Source organism: Mauremys mutica, chromosome 8 (assembly GCF_020497125.1).
Source record: "Mauremys mutica isolate MM-2020 ecotype Southern chromosome 8, ASM2049712v1, whole genome shotgun sequence".
NCBI classification, from domain to species: Eukaryota; Metazoa; Chordata; order Testudines; family Geoemydidae; genus Mauremys; species Mauremys mutica.
The window spans coordinates 38,005,610-38,020,075 of NC_059079.1; the positions used below are offsets into that span (position 1 = coordinate 38,005,610).

Below are 14,466 nucleotides of genomic sequence, written 5' to 3' on the forward strand. Positions count from 1 at the left end.
AGGCTGCATGATCACAACACCCTGCCCGCCAGATTTTATGCATGTAGTTTTTTTTCCCCTAGAAGTTCCTTCTACCTTTTTAAAAGAAAAAGCCACCAGTAGAATACTTTACTAATGTACTGTTTGCTCATTTAAATTGCCCTATGCTGCTTTGAGCATTTATTTTGTACAAGTAGACCTAGGAGCAAGATGCCTGCATAGTTGCTAACAGGTAAGTGTTTTGGGTTTTTTAAAGTCTTAAAGACTGGAGTGGGATAATGTGAGAATTTGTCATGGCCATCCTGTTACCACCCCCTTTCAAGTAAATACCACCACCAAACAGTGACAGTAAATTAATCTTGCTTAGCTGACAGGTGCTTAAGATATAGAATGTTCACCATGCATTGTGTAGGGTGCGTGGATGCTGGGCTCTGAATGCCACTGGGCAGCAAGGTGCCACACCATCTAAGTTTCTTTGAAAGATCTAGTCCCCAGTTTAAGTTTCATACTGATTTCTAATACTACTGCATTGTGTGAAAGTGTATTTAGTCATTTTATAAAAAATATTCAATTATCTGTTCTGAGAAGCTTTTGTAAATCCCAAATTTTTGGACTATGCAACTTGATAAGTGGGCGATGAAGCTGTCTGGCAAAATAGTACCACTTACTGGTCTTGACTGTAGTGAAGTTATAACTTTGCTCTACTTCTGGTTTTAAAATATTTGAGTGAGTGAAACCTCTCTCCCCCCAAATGTTTCTACTTAATGGTAGCTGACCAGAAACATCATTTTACTGAAACCATTTTAATTTCCATTAACATATACATGTCCAAAAGCAACTATATATACACACACACAATACAAATTGATTATATACAAATTTTACACTCCAAAATATTTAATATACATTTGGACAATAATGTGCAAAATTTAGGATGATTAGCCACTCAAACATTAAGGGAAAGGAGGAGTAGATTGATACAATATATTACAGAATTGTAAGAGCTAGGGGCATAAATTGAGTCCAAGATAATATTGGAAAATTCCCTACAAGTGTACTGTCATTTTTAAATTACTAGTTTGATATTAGAATATGGTTCATATAAGATGCAGAGAAAAATTTACTTCAATTCCATGTAACTGGCTTCCTCAATCTTCACTGAGACTCTCAGTGGAAGAAAACAGACTTTGGCTTGGGCTCATTGGTAGACTCATGCTACAACCTAAGTGGTAAGTACAGTTAAATTTACTTGATATGTTCTGTACACCACTGTAGTCATCAGTGCAGGCATCTTTGATTACAGTAGTAGAATATGGAATAGTTTCCAGATGTTCTAATTAATGCTTCATAAAATTACTGGAACAAGACAGTTCAGATACTTGGTTGTAATTTCCAATGTATTACAAACTAGCCCATTGTATGTGGAATCATCTGCTATGGAGAGAGAAAAATAAGCAGAGGCTGTGACAAGATGTGAAATTTGTAGCCATAACTCAATTGTTTGCTTTCACTAAGGTAAGTATTTAGGATCTCATTAAGTAGCTAATTTAAATATTTGACTATTGAGCCACCAGATAAAAATCTGCACACACACATTCACATATGTAAGAAAGCAATTTCCAAAGAAAGAAGCCACCTGAAACCTATATTAAATAAATGTCCTGCATAATTTTAAAGCTAGGAAGTGTCTCTGTATTAGGAACATGAGTGATCCCACAATGCTTCAGCTCTTACATTTATGAAATTTAACCTGTGACTTTCTGAAACTGGAAGCATGAGTCCTAGGCCAGAAGCAAAGTGCTCACTCCTTACATTCTTGTAACTGAGCTTCTGAAGATATGCCTATATTTGCAATTACATGTTGTGATTATAACTCAAGCAGACATCTCCAATCTAGCCTGTTTGGGTACTGGAGCAGTGAAGGTGCTGCAGCAGCAGGTGCTTCAGTGTGGGCTGTACAGGCCTGCCCAGAACCCTGAGTAATTACTTGTAGAGCTAGTCCAAAGTGAAGTAGTTTCACTGCTCTTATTTGAACTAGGTACAGTAAAGCAAGTTCAGGTATGTCTACTTGGACTGTAACCGCACCCTGAGATTGCAGTATAGACATACCCTGACAGGAAACAGTGTTCCATAGGTGGCAGGTCACCTCAGTGGCCAGGCCAATGAAAGATACTCCACATCCTGCTGCATCTTACAAAAATGTTCTCCAGAGATGAATGCCAGAATGTATATTTCATCCATACATGGAGTGTGACTGGTGGAATGATGTCAATCCAGACTGCCAAAATCCTGTACAAGGAGAATATAATGCACCTCCTGGTCTTAGCTGACCTGGGTCATTACACTGGTACCCTGGCACAAGTGTTGATTTAGGGGCTAAGGAGCCCAGAGTAGTAAGTTCAAAATGCTATACAAACATTTCTTTCAGTATAGAAACCAAAACTTAGATTCAAACTCCACACAGATGTAGGCATAACTTGGGAAAAGAAGTTTCCTATACCAGGAAACTGCCCAGCACAACTACCACTGACTTCAGAGATTGCTGAGGTTGCTGTGCACTTTCCAGGAGCAAGATCCTAAAGTTACTAGGTATTTTTAAGGAGAAACTCCAAGCAGGACTGAGTTTCAGCATAATGACAGAACTATTCGCAATATCATTAGTTTGGGGATTTCTGGCAAGGGGAAAGATTAAAATAGGTTGTTTACTACACAAACTTGTATGTGAGTCTTGGTGCTCCGTAACCATTTATAAACCTTTTTAAAGGCTTTGCCTCATTTTATAAACAGTCATTTCTAAACAATTGTTTTGTAGCATGTGACTAAAGTAGTTAATATTTTTCCCCTCCATCTTTTACTCTTCTGGCTGGAATGGTATACTGATATGTAAATCAATTTGCTTTCTTCACAAAAGCTAAAGATTATACAAATGTAAGGTAAAGTTAACTCATTTTACATGGTTACTATAACATTTTGACTGACATTTTAAGGGGTAATTGTATTTAGTATCTTAATTAAAAGCCATCCAAAATCTTCGATAGTTGGTAATATAAAAGATTTCATCTAATGATTGTTGTTTGCAATCCAGGGAAGTAAGCAGAGGCTGTAGACTGTACTCCGGGTTTTGATGAAGTTGGTGTTTTTGTTGATGTGGAGGATTTCGGATACTCTGCAAATAGGGGGAAATACTATTAACTTCTGGGGGGTACAAGTAGCACCTTCTTAAAGCAGAAAGCATTTTGAAATAAGATTTGTTTACTTTCATGGAACTACTGCCATTCCTACCTGAGGAGTTAAATGTATTTTGGCTGAGACCTCGTAAAGGAATGCTGTCTTCTCTTTTCTTTAAATACTTCAATTCCAATCCCAAATTCTCACCACTAACCAAAAGAAAATAGAATCATGCTTAAAATAGGAAAACTTAACACTTTTACCTAATTTTGTAAGCTTGTTTTTGATGCAGTAAAGCTCACTCTTAATATACTTCAGGGCCTAAAATAAAGGCGCTTCAAAGAGATTAAGACCGACTGAAGGAGCAGCATCTTAAAACATCTCAAATACTTGTTTACCATAAAAACATCAATGCAGGTGCTAAAACAATAGCAATGTAATGGTTACTTACCTTGCAGTAACTCTGGTACTTTGAGATATTGTAATCCATGGTGCATACCACCGTAGGCATGCAAGACTGTAATCTGAACAGCCGTGTCTGTTGGGATCATGCCCGTACCCAGCATATGTGCCCTCAAGTGGGGGTACAAGTGGCAGGGCAGCCACAACAATCCCTCCAGTTTCTCACTAATCTAGATTTTCATCTAGAGGAGACTCCAAAGGAGCAAGAATGGAGGGTGCTTGTGGGAGCTACTCAGACAAAACATATAAGAACCACAGTTACTGCCAACTAAGTAACGGTTCTTTCTTCAATTATTTGTCCATGTGGATCTCATTTTAGGTCACTGGCCAGCAGTATCCCAACTGGAAGGTGGGAATGAGTATTCCTCACTAAACAATACCTTTCCCAATTTGGCATTGATCTCAAAGCTGGGTCTAGGCAGTGTTTGGGGGACAGAGCAGTGTCTCGCTGAAACAATATAATAAGGGAGGGGGATGAGCCACAAGGGACAGAAGTTCACTCACCCACCTGGCTTACGTAATGGCCACTAAAAAAGCAATCAGAGTAAGGTAGTGAGAAAACATTCAGAGAGGAGTTTAAAGGGGGACTTCATGAGACCTGTGAGGATATTTAGATCTCAAGATATAGACAGATGCCTGGAAATATGTTTGGTTCAGTGTTTCAATCTATCTTACCTTGGAGGCAGTACCAGCCTTTGGTGCCAAGCTGATTTCTGGCAGTTGTGGATGGCCTGTCAGATCTCTACTGGTCTTAAGAGTTGCATTCTGGCTTACAGAAGTGCTGACTGACTGGGACTCAGAGGTGGAAGGTCCTATTTTGGAGCCTCATACCTGTTCTGGGTCTGAAGTGCCCCTCAGACTGCTCCAGAAGTAGTATTAGCCAACTGACCCTGGATTTTCTCAGTCTTGAAAAGCAGATAGCACAACTGTCAAACACGGGGCTTCTGCTTAAACAGAATAAACAATGGCTATATGTCTGTCTCTGCAGGGAATGAGTCCATTGCACAATGAACAGGGAGTTCAAGCCTGAGAGCTTTGAATCCACTATAACAGCAATGGCGGTGATGCAAACTGCCAAGCACTAAGAGGGATAGATGGGACTGCTCTGCCCTCAGATGGGGAAGGCACAGTTCCAATGGACATTGCTGTTCAAAGATTCTGATTTCGCATGCATAGATACCTAGTGTGGGACCTACATGGACAATGACTCAATGTTAGTTGAGAAGATACAACTGGAATTAGACTCTTGAAGTCTTCCATCATCAAAACCTGTTTTTACAACAGCTGTGGAAAAATGAGGCATCTTTAAGAAACGTACTAGTAGTTTTTAAACTGCAATATGTGTTTTAACTGTGTATATTTCTTACTGATAAGATTTGATTTTGGGGGAGGAAGGGTTTTTATGTACTACATAAAATGTGTTTACGTTTTATATAGGTTCAATATTCCAGCCATGTCTACACAGCAAACTACTGTTTTTGTAACCAGTCTGACACTCATCCAACCCAGTTACAACAAATATGACAGTTGTCTGCATGACAGCGTATTCTACCTCAAAGCCACATGACAACCAGGTTTGTTCATCCACATTTATAACAGTGCCAAGAGGTCTTTGGATCGGTGCTTTCCTAGAAAATTTGGGCAGTTATCTCAATGACTCAGAAGAAGAAAGCATTCCCAAAGGGCACAGCCAGAGCAATGCATTCTGGGACATCCCCCACAGAGCAGTGGAGAGCTGGAAAGTAGAGCCAAGTGAGATAATAGATACAGTTGGAGGAGGTCCTATCTACACCACAAAAACAGTTTGCAAAATTTGTTTCAAGAAGACATTTGCCAGTCTAAGACACTAGTGATATAACTGGGATTAACCATGTAATTAACTGGTTAAATGCAGTTAAAATATGCAGTGCAGCAAGAGCTTAATGTTTTCACTTACTCATCCCACTGGGCCTACACCTCCTTCATTGTATGATTTCTAAAACCACCCACTATTGGTACACTCCAGCACCACCCTGGTAAACTGGAATAAAGAAACCAGATGTCATCTGCAAATGGAATTATTACAGTCACATCACTTTAAGCAATAGGTTTGAATGCCAGACTTGCTAGGGAGTCAGCATATCAACAAATGAATATTCATTGCCCTCACTCTACTTTTCAGGTCACTATGACATCCATTTCCAGAGTAGCTGGCCCCCATTAAGCTGATACTCCCACATACCAATATCATTGCTATTATGGAACTCCACTGAAGAACAGAATTGTCGCAATGCGGGGTCAGGTAAAGTCATTAGTGCTGTCTGACAAAGTTTGGTTTATGTAGTGTATCCCAAGAGAACTGAATAATGAAAAAATTAGACTACATTAAAAAGACTCACAGCCAAACAAGCTTTTTTTTTTTTTTGGTGGAGATAATCTGCAAACAAGACAATTTAATATTTCACTAGAAATGCAATATGGCTTCTTCAGAACTCTTCCAAAGACACTCGGACAGAGGACCACATTTTCAAAAGCAGCCTCTAAAATACAGGTTTATTTTGTGAATGTAAGTCTGTGCATGCTCACTTGAACATAATACAAATGTGTATTTACAAACTTGGGCATAAAAAAATGTCCAATGATTTTAGAAAGGCTGGGCTGAGGTGTCTCTGAAAATTGGGCCTCAAAATAATTTATATGGGCACAATTATGATACTCACTTTTCTGTATTTGTTAGATGACCAGTTGCAGTAGGAAATCCTGGCTGAATGTCTGAACTTTTATTAGTTTTTGAAAGCTGCACGTTAAACTGAACCTGCCAAAAGATCAAAGGTTTCACACGTTCAACATTTTGGATCCAGATATTATGCACCAAGAAAATGTATAGACTGAGGACATGTGTCAGACTGTGAGCACCTCAGGGCAATAAGATTCCACACCCTGTTTAGCAAATGCTTAACAAACAAAATAGTATAGATATAAAACAAAGATGAAATTCAGATGACAAGTCTGCTGTGTATAAATGATAGCACAGGGTGAATTACTGATAAGTAGCAACATGGTTTGGTATCCAATAAAAACAGGAAATAGTTGCTGCTTCTCAATTATTTCAGTTAATGTTAAATTTAAGATTTAGGGTGGAACAGCAGCTTACAGCCCACTAATAGAGTGCTGACTAGTATCTGATTTAAATCAGCTTTCCTTTGGCATAACTGACATTTCCCAAGAAAGCCTTTGTTTAAAGTTTTGGTGTCTTCAGTATTTCTTCTGAAACATCAGGTTTGATTGTTTTTAGTAAGATAAGCCTTTTGCTGAGTGTAATAGGGTGGTCTGCCTCTTTAATAGGATGGGGCCAATCCTGTTCCTTAACCTGATCCAGCTGAGTGGGGGACAGGTGTTCTCCCAAAACTCAGCAGAATTCATTTTAAAAAACATGTAACTGGATAACATTGTTCATTTAAGCTTTTTTTTTTTTTTAAATGTAATCAATTTAAATTTTCAAAGTATGGGGGAAATCAGACAATTATTGTGGGCAGGGGGTGGAATTGACATTTACTGATGAAAATCTGATCCTTCCAAGCCTATCCATAAAGAGCAGCAGGAAGAGGCTGCAGGGAGCAGAAAGTTTTGCAGGCCCTCTCTGGGAATAGGAAGACAGGCCAGAAGCCAGGGGCCTGGGTAGCAGAAGGAGATACTGGAGCAAGAGGAAGACCCAGGGAAACACCTCTTTTGCCACTCACGTACAAGGGCAGGGAGCTGAGATAGAATCCAGGAGGGACATAGGACTTTTATTAAGCCCAACGTGGGCAGCCACTGTTTGCATTATTGCTTGGTCTGAGCATTTGAACTCTAGGAGGGGATTCCACAGTTAAATCTGAGAACCCTCTAGTCTGAAGGACAATAGAGCCTGTAGTCTAAGGCGGTGGCAAAGCCCAACCCTTTTGAGTTACGGTATTGAACTTGAGTTTGTGATTTGACGTGCCTCTATTAATATATTACTCCATGACATGGGTGTTATTAGTAAGGCTACGGTTTTGTCACGGAAGTCATGGATTCTGTGATTTCCAAAGACCTCCATGACTTCAGCCTGCGGTGGCTGGGAACTGCAGGGTCCCGCCACCCTGCAGGTGGCAGCGGGCCCCCCACAGCTCCAGGCACCCATGTGTGGTGGGGACGCATGGAGCTCCCAGCCAGACCCCCGCAACTACTTCCCATTTTGTCATGGATATTTTTAGAAGAAGTCAGGAACAGGTCATGGGTTTACATGAATTTTTCTTTATTGCCCATGACCTTTACTACAAATAACTAAAGCTAAAGTTTTTGTCATGGATATTAGCCTAAGACAGTGTTGGAGAAGTATTCTTGAGGAACCCTGAGAAGAGGAATCAAAGAGTGGGATGCCTGCAGGGCCATCCCATGCCATCAGGATACTCTGAAATAATGATGCTATGACACTGAGCCATAGTAATTTCAATCCCAAATTGCAGAATATATGAAGTGTTTTTGTGTACTACAAACTACTTCTGTAAGGAATAAAGAAACACGAAGATATACAAAGGAATAACTGAAAAGGTAACCTTGCTGACTTCGAGAACTTGTCTCACTAGTTTACAGTAGGACGTTTACTATAATAAAATAGAAACTAGGGAAGTTACTTTTGGGAGGCAGTGTGGTATATTAGACTAAAAACCAGAGGTAACTGCCAGGAATTCTCGTGTTCTAGGTTTAATGCTACAACTAATTTGCTGTATAGCTTTTGTTCACAGGAAAATTCATGACAAGATGGAAAATATCTTACAGGAGAGTCATGAAAATTAGGGTTTGTAAACTGCTTTGAAAATGCCAGGTACTATTACCATTATAATAATGTAGTGGTTATAGCCAAATTCTTGCTGTCGTTTAACACAAAAACCATATCATATAGCATAGTGTGTTAATAACTTTTGGAAATATCCAATTAAGTCAAACTGTTCAGAAATATATTATTAGAAATGTGTCTTGAGCACAAAATAAGAGTAAATGTAAATGCCTGCCTTTGGTCCTGAAACCTGCTGGTTGGCACTTTTCACAGGTGCTGTTTCTGGAAAGTTTTGGAAAGCGCATACTGGAGAGATGGGGTAACTGATTCCTGAGCTAGTAAAACGGAGTCTGTTGTCAAGCTGTAAGAGAGAAAAATAAAATGTAGAAAAAGGAGGAAACAGCAGTGCAACAGTAGAAAATCAAAATCTATGCATCTCTAGTTCAGCAATCTATTTTTCTTTTTACTAGTGGTTCACTTAAAGTAGAACCCAGACATTTAAGAGCACTGAACTGGGACTCAGGGGACCTAGGTTTTCTTCCTAGCTCTGCCACTGGTTTGCTGGGTGTCCTTAGGAAGGTCACTTCCCCTCTTGGGTATCTCAGTTTCCCCAACTGTAAAATGAGAGATCCACTGATGAAAAGTGCTATAAAAGAGCTAGATATTCATATTCTTACCGGTAATCATGACTGGCAGGTTTCAATGACATTTAATTTCACTGAGCATAGATGTAAAAATTTAAAACTTTGTAATCACAAATTACTACAAATTAATGTTTATACATTGTGATTAAAGTACAGGAAAAAGCTTGTTTTCCTATGCTTATATTCTTAAAAGCAATACTTGCAGAAAGTGAATGGATACTAGACAAGGTAAGCATTATTTTACTAGCACTTTTCCTCTAACAACAAACCACAAGGTTTGACTAATACATATATTTGTAATAAGAGTATAGTCAAGAGTAAGTGACACAAGGCTCTGTGCATCAAAGAGAAATGTAGCAATGCAAACAGGTTGGGTTTTTTTAAGATTAAAAGGCTGCAGATCTACAGGCCTTAGTTACTGGAAGGGGAACAGAACAATAGATAAGTAAAACCTGCTAGCCGAGGTAAAATGGGCACGTGCTAAATACATGGAACCAAAAAATAATGAAACAACCAAATAAACACTGATTGATAGATTTGACGACTCCTTGAAAGCATCGCCACACATCTCAAGAGCCAGCAGGCCTACTTTAATTTAGTCTCTTTAAACAAGAACATTTTATGAGAAGTTTTTACTCCTCACTTCCCTTGTGCTCTTCAAAATACCTCACTAGCCCTAAGTTAAACTATGTTCATGTAAAAATTAATGACTATCTGGAACATTTGTTAGTAACCATTTCTAGAAGTATGAAGATGCCTAGCAGCAAGACACACCCCCACTTTTTCTTATGCAATTTGTTAGTGTTGTAATAGCTTTCTTTTCCGTGTATTTGCAGATTTTTAAATTCTAATTTCATGTTAAATTCAAAAGTGAAAGGGACATTCCAGGCAGAGGAAAAATACCTCTACATCCCCTTCCACCTGGTAAATAACTGGTAGTTATATAAAGAGCAACCCAGAATACTTTGACCTCTGCTTGGCAGCATGTGTTATATAGCCTATCTTTCTGTTCACATACAGTTTCTGGTGTAAGTGCAGTGTAATGGACTGTTTGAGAAGGACATTCTTGACTCATTTTAGAGAAGGATCTGAAGAATATTAGACGTGTAGATGCATGCACTTACAAGCATATGCTATTTCACTAGCCCAAACGCATTACACATCTGTGCATTTTAACAGTTTTTATTGCTTATTAAAGACAATGAGAATTTAGGAAGTTCTTATTTATGATACTAGTAGTTTTGTTGCATCCATTAACAACAGTGTACAACATCATGAGAAAAATTCAATTATGGGGCAAAAGGAATACCAAAGCATTTCTCCTAGGTACTATAAGCACTTTACTTGGTGTGTACCTTTATTTCTAAAAATTTACAGAAAGTACCAAGTTTTATAAGTGGGTAGCTTACCATATTGTGAGGTGAAGTGCCAGTTCTAATAGTGCCATTGCTTGAATGTGTAAGTGGAATGGTAGAAGTTCCCAATATCTCTTGCTTTCTTGCCATCTGAATTTCATTCAGTTGCTTATTTAACCATGTGATTACTATATAGAAAAAGGAGTAAAACTCTAATTTTCAAGCATTTTGTTTTCCATCCCTTTTATTAGTACTATAAATCAAACACAAATTACATCAAGAAATCATGTGAATGATTCTATTTCATGTTATATTAGCGAACAAAACATAATTTTGACATCCCAGTCTCTTTACCCCTTTCCCTCTGGGCTTCTCATCTGATCTGTCCCCTTCCCCCAAACATTTTCCCCCTAGTTTCAGTACCAGGCTCCTTGTCCTGTCCCGATCTGCTCCCTCTGCTGCAGGAACAGCTCATACCATCTGCATTCAAGTCAGGCAGCAGGATCACAAACAACAATGGGAGTACTGACAGTCTCTGTGCTCTTAGTTCTTGTGTCTGACATCACAGTGGCTTGCAGCAACCAGGAGGATTGCAAGGAAAGTCATGCATGACCCCTGCTGCCCACCCCACCACAAAGTCCCATCTCTCAAAGATGCCAGGTCTGATTAACTTTCCCCTTCAACATCTAAAGATGGCTTTAAAAAAAAAAAAAAAATCAGGTCACCTTAAAGAACATAGTCATCTTTTAAATTTCCATTATTATAACCTGTTAATCTTTCATAGAACAGCAATAGAGTAAGTATTAATTAGAACCGACAAACTATAGGGAGGTAAACATTTAATAATTAGAGACGCCGGAGCTGGATTTAAGTTCATGGAGTTCAATATACTTTGGATTATGCCCCAGAAGGAGTAAGACATCTAAAAACATACTAACTTTAAGCATGTAAGCTTTCCCACAGACTTCAATTAGAATTCAAGATCAGAAGGGACCATTATGATCATCTAGTCTGACCTCCTGCAAGATGCAGGCCACATTAAACTGTTTACCTGCTTAAAGTTAAGCATGTGTATTAGTAGGATGCATGATTGGAGCCTATGTTTTCAAAGCATCAATTTGTAACTTAGCTGTGCAATTTTTGTTTTAACTGATGCGGGCATATAGCTTAAATTTAGAATCACATGTAAACTTTCTCAAATTCTAAACTGTAACACTTTGTAAGGGAAATTCTGTTTTATGTGAAGAACCACACCAAACAAAATTAGGGCTACTATAATACATGGGAAACATGAACTCAAAGGTTACTAAATTGTTTGATCCTTGTGGGCTGTGGGGTGGCAGGAGCGAAGGGGAACAGCAGGAAATCACAAGTATGCCGTGATAGAAATGAGGAAATCTTTCTAGCTTCAAAACGAAATAAAATGTTTTTAATACAAATGTCTACTCCTGAGAGCATTCTGTGCCAAAAAAAATTAAAAATCCTGCGCACAGTATTTTAAAATTCAGCAAATTTTATTTCTCAAATGAATGTGGAGGCTCCAGCATGGCATTGGGGAGCACAGACCACTGGCTGCACAGAGGTGGGAGATCATTGTGCAGCTTCCCCAGAGGGTTGGGTGCAGCTTCCCCATCCTTCCTCAGTGATGAGGCTGCACCCAACCCTGACAGCACAAGAACAGAAACACCCCAGGTGCACCAGGTGTGGGCCAGGCAGGCTCAGCAAAGCAGGATCCAAGTGTGGAGGGGCTTAGTGGGGGCCAATCTGGGTGCAGGCAGCTCAGTGGGGGATCTGGGTGCAACGGTAATAGGACTCTACAGGGGAATCCAGGTGCGGGTGGTTCAACGGGGTGATCCAGGCGCAGGGGGAGTGGGGCTGGTTGTGGGGGTTGGGTGCAGGGGGGGAGGGGGTGATGCTTGGCAGGAGGGTCTGGGTATGAGGGGGTCTGGATGCACGAGGGGTTGGGCGGATGAGGGAGCAGCTCCCTGTACCATGATCCCTTCCCCTGCAGCTGAGGAGCTATGGGTACAGGAAGTGTGTGTGTGTGGGGGGGGGGATGCAGAGCTTCCTACCAGCCAGGGGAGAAATCTGGGGGTGGGTCTGACAAGGTCCCAGATGCTGTGCAGGGGAAGAGGAAGTCTCATCCTCCCCAGCACAGCTGGGACTAGCAGCTGAGCCCAGTGCCAGGTCTTCCCCAGTCCTGCCCCAGAGTGATTCATCTCTCTGCTGGCTGCCCTGAGCACCCAAAACATACTGCTGGGGAGGGTGGCATGACCACTCTTGTGGCTTCCCAATCAGTCATTTTTCTGCAGGGAAGCAAAGAAATCTGAGGGGGGGGGGGGGGATCATAAATTCTGCACATGCACAGTGGTGCAGAATTCCCCCACGAGTAACAAAAACCAGAGAGACCTAAAGAAGGAATCCTGTAAACCTACCATTTTCATTGGTTGTTAGCAGTTGCTTGCTTTCTTCCAGTTTTTGTACTGTAGATTCTAACTGTTCTTGCAACTTGCAGACCTGAAATATTTGCATACTAATTACGTCAAGCATAATCAAGAAATGTCAATTAAAAACTGAAGAAAATAAGTGTAAGTAAATATCAAGGATTTAGAAGTACAGTTGAGCTTAAAGCAACACTGAAAAATTATTTAGATTCAAAATTACTCATAGTACAAAAAGGGTGTGACTACACAGTGAAAAGATCCTTTTATTCTTGGCATTGATTTCAAAGGCACAAGTGTCAGTTGGCATTGGGCAACTATTTATGCCTTTGAAAATCTCTCTCAATTTTTGCCTGTTTCTGCCCTTCAGAAGTATGTTGATTCACTGAGTGAATACACTCTGTTGTATTCACTGAATGTTTTGTACTCGGTGAATTCTAGCCTTGTACAAATATAGGATCCTCTCTCTATTTGTATTTAAAGGGGTAACCAGGTAAAGAGTTTTCATTGTAGGAGTTAGCAAATCTTTTAACAAAAGCTAACTCGAATAGTAACTGAAATCTGATATGGCCCTGAACCCCGGCTGTCTTTGCTGGAAGTTCTGTCCAGATATGAAGTTTGCAGTTCCAAACCACATTCATGAAGTGTTTGTGGTGGGTTTTTTTTATTATTATTTTAAACATGCAAGAGAATCAAACCTGAACTGACCAGTGTGTTTTCATGCTCAAAACTGAATAAAATGCTTTATACTTTGTTTGCATTTGGTATAAATAGTGGGTGAAACTTAGATTTTTTTTTTAAAGTCTTTCATATTTTATCAAAGTAATACAAGAAAAATCTCTCTTTAAAAAAATAAACTATTTTTTAATTTGAATGTCTCTTTAGGTCAAAAGCATATTGATCCAACCATTGTTTGTAATTATTTTAGCTATTTTAATTGGACTTCACAATTTGTCAAATTTAGCGCGGTTACTAAAATTTGAGTTTTGCTTCAACTGGGCTCTCTAGTCCCTCTATGCTATAATCAACCAGAAAAATACACTACACTAACATTTGGCAGAATTCTATGTTTCAATAAACCATTTAATAAATGGATAAAGTCATTCAGTTTTATACAAAGAACAGGAGTACTTGTGGCACCTTAGAGACTAAAATTTATTTGAGCACAAGCTTTCGTGGGCTACAGCCCACTTCATCGGATGCATAGAATGGAACATATAGTGAGGAGATATATATATACACACATACAGAGAACATGAAAAGGTGGGAGTTGCCCAACCAACTCTAAGAGGCTAATTAATTAAGATGAACTGTGTCAGCAAAAAAACCTTTGACAGTTTTACAGACAGCAATTCAAGGCTAATCCTGCAAACACTTAAACACATGCAACACATACGTAAGTGGTTACAGCGCTAAAGCTTAAGATAATGCATTAAGTTACCTCTTGCTCTTTTACTCTAAGAGATTGTCCTGTCTCGTGCAGTTCCCTTTGCTCTTTCTGTAGTTTCTCTTCTTTTTCACCCAAGAGTTTTTCTTGCTGAATTGTTACTGTATTTTTCAATTTCAATTTACTCATTAGAGTTTTCAAATCTCCTTGTAACTTCTTGATAATTTCGTTAGCCTATTAAACAACATCAGAG

General features: G+C 39.4%; 1 protein-coding gene across 1 annotated transcript in view; it reads right to left on the minus strand.

The window, feature by feature from the left end:
* Window positions 1-772: 772 nt before the first annotated feature.
* The window catches only part of SASS6 (SAS-6 centriolar assembly protein), a 31,105-nt gene continuing 17,411 nt past the window's right edge, over window positions 773-14,466 (minus strand). Inside the window, exons 11-17 of the mRNA XM_045027366.1 lie at window positions 14,268-14,447; window positions 12,821-12,902; window positions 10,440-10,573; window positions 8,622-8,747; window positions 6,309-6,403; window positions 3,262-3,356; window positions 773-3,145 (exon numbers count right to left, since the gene is read on the minus strand). Of these exons, the coding sequence (XP_044883301.1) occupies window positions 3,036-3,145; window positions 3,262-3,356; window positions 6,309-6,403; window positions 8,622-8,747; window positions 10,440-10,573; window positions 12,821-12,902; window positions 14,268-14,447 (822 nt within the window). The 3' untranslated portion in view covers window positions 773-3,035. The remainder of the gene's footprint in view (window positions 3,146-3,261; window positions 3,357-6,308; window positions 6,404-8,621; window positions 8,748-10,439; window positions 10,574-12,820; window positions 12,903-14,267; window positions 14,448-14,466) is intronic.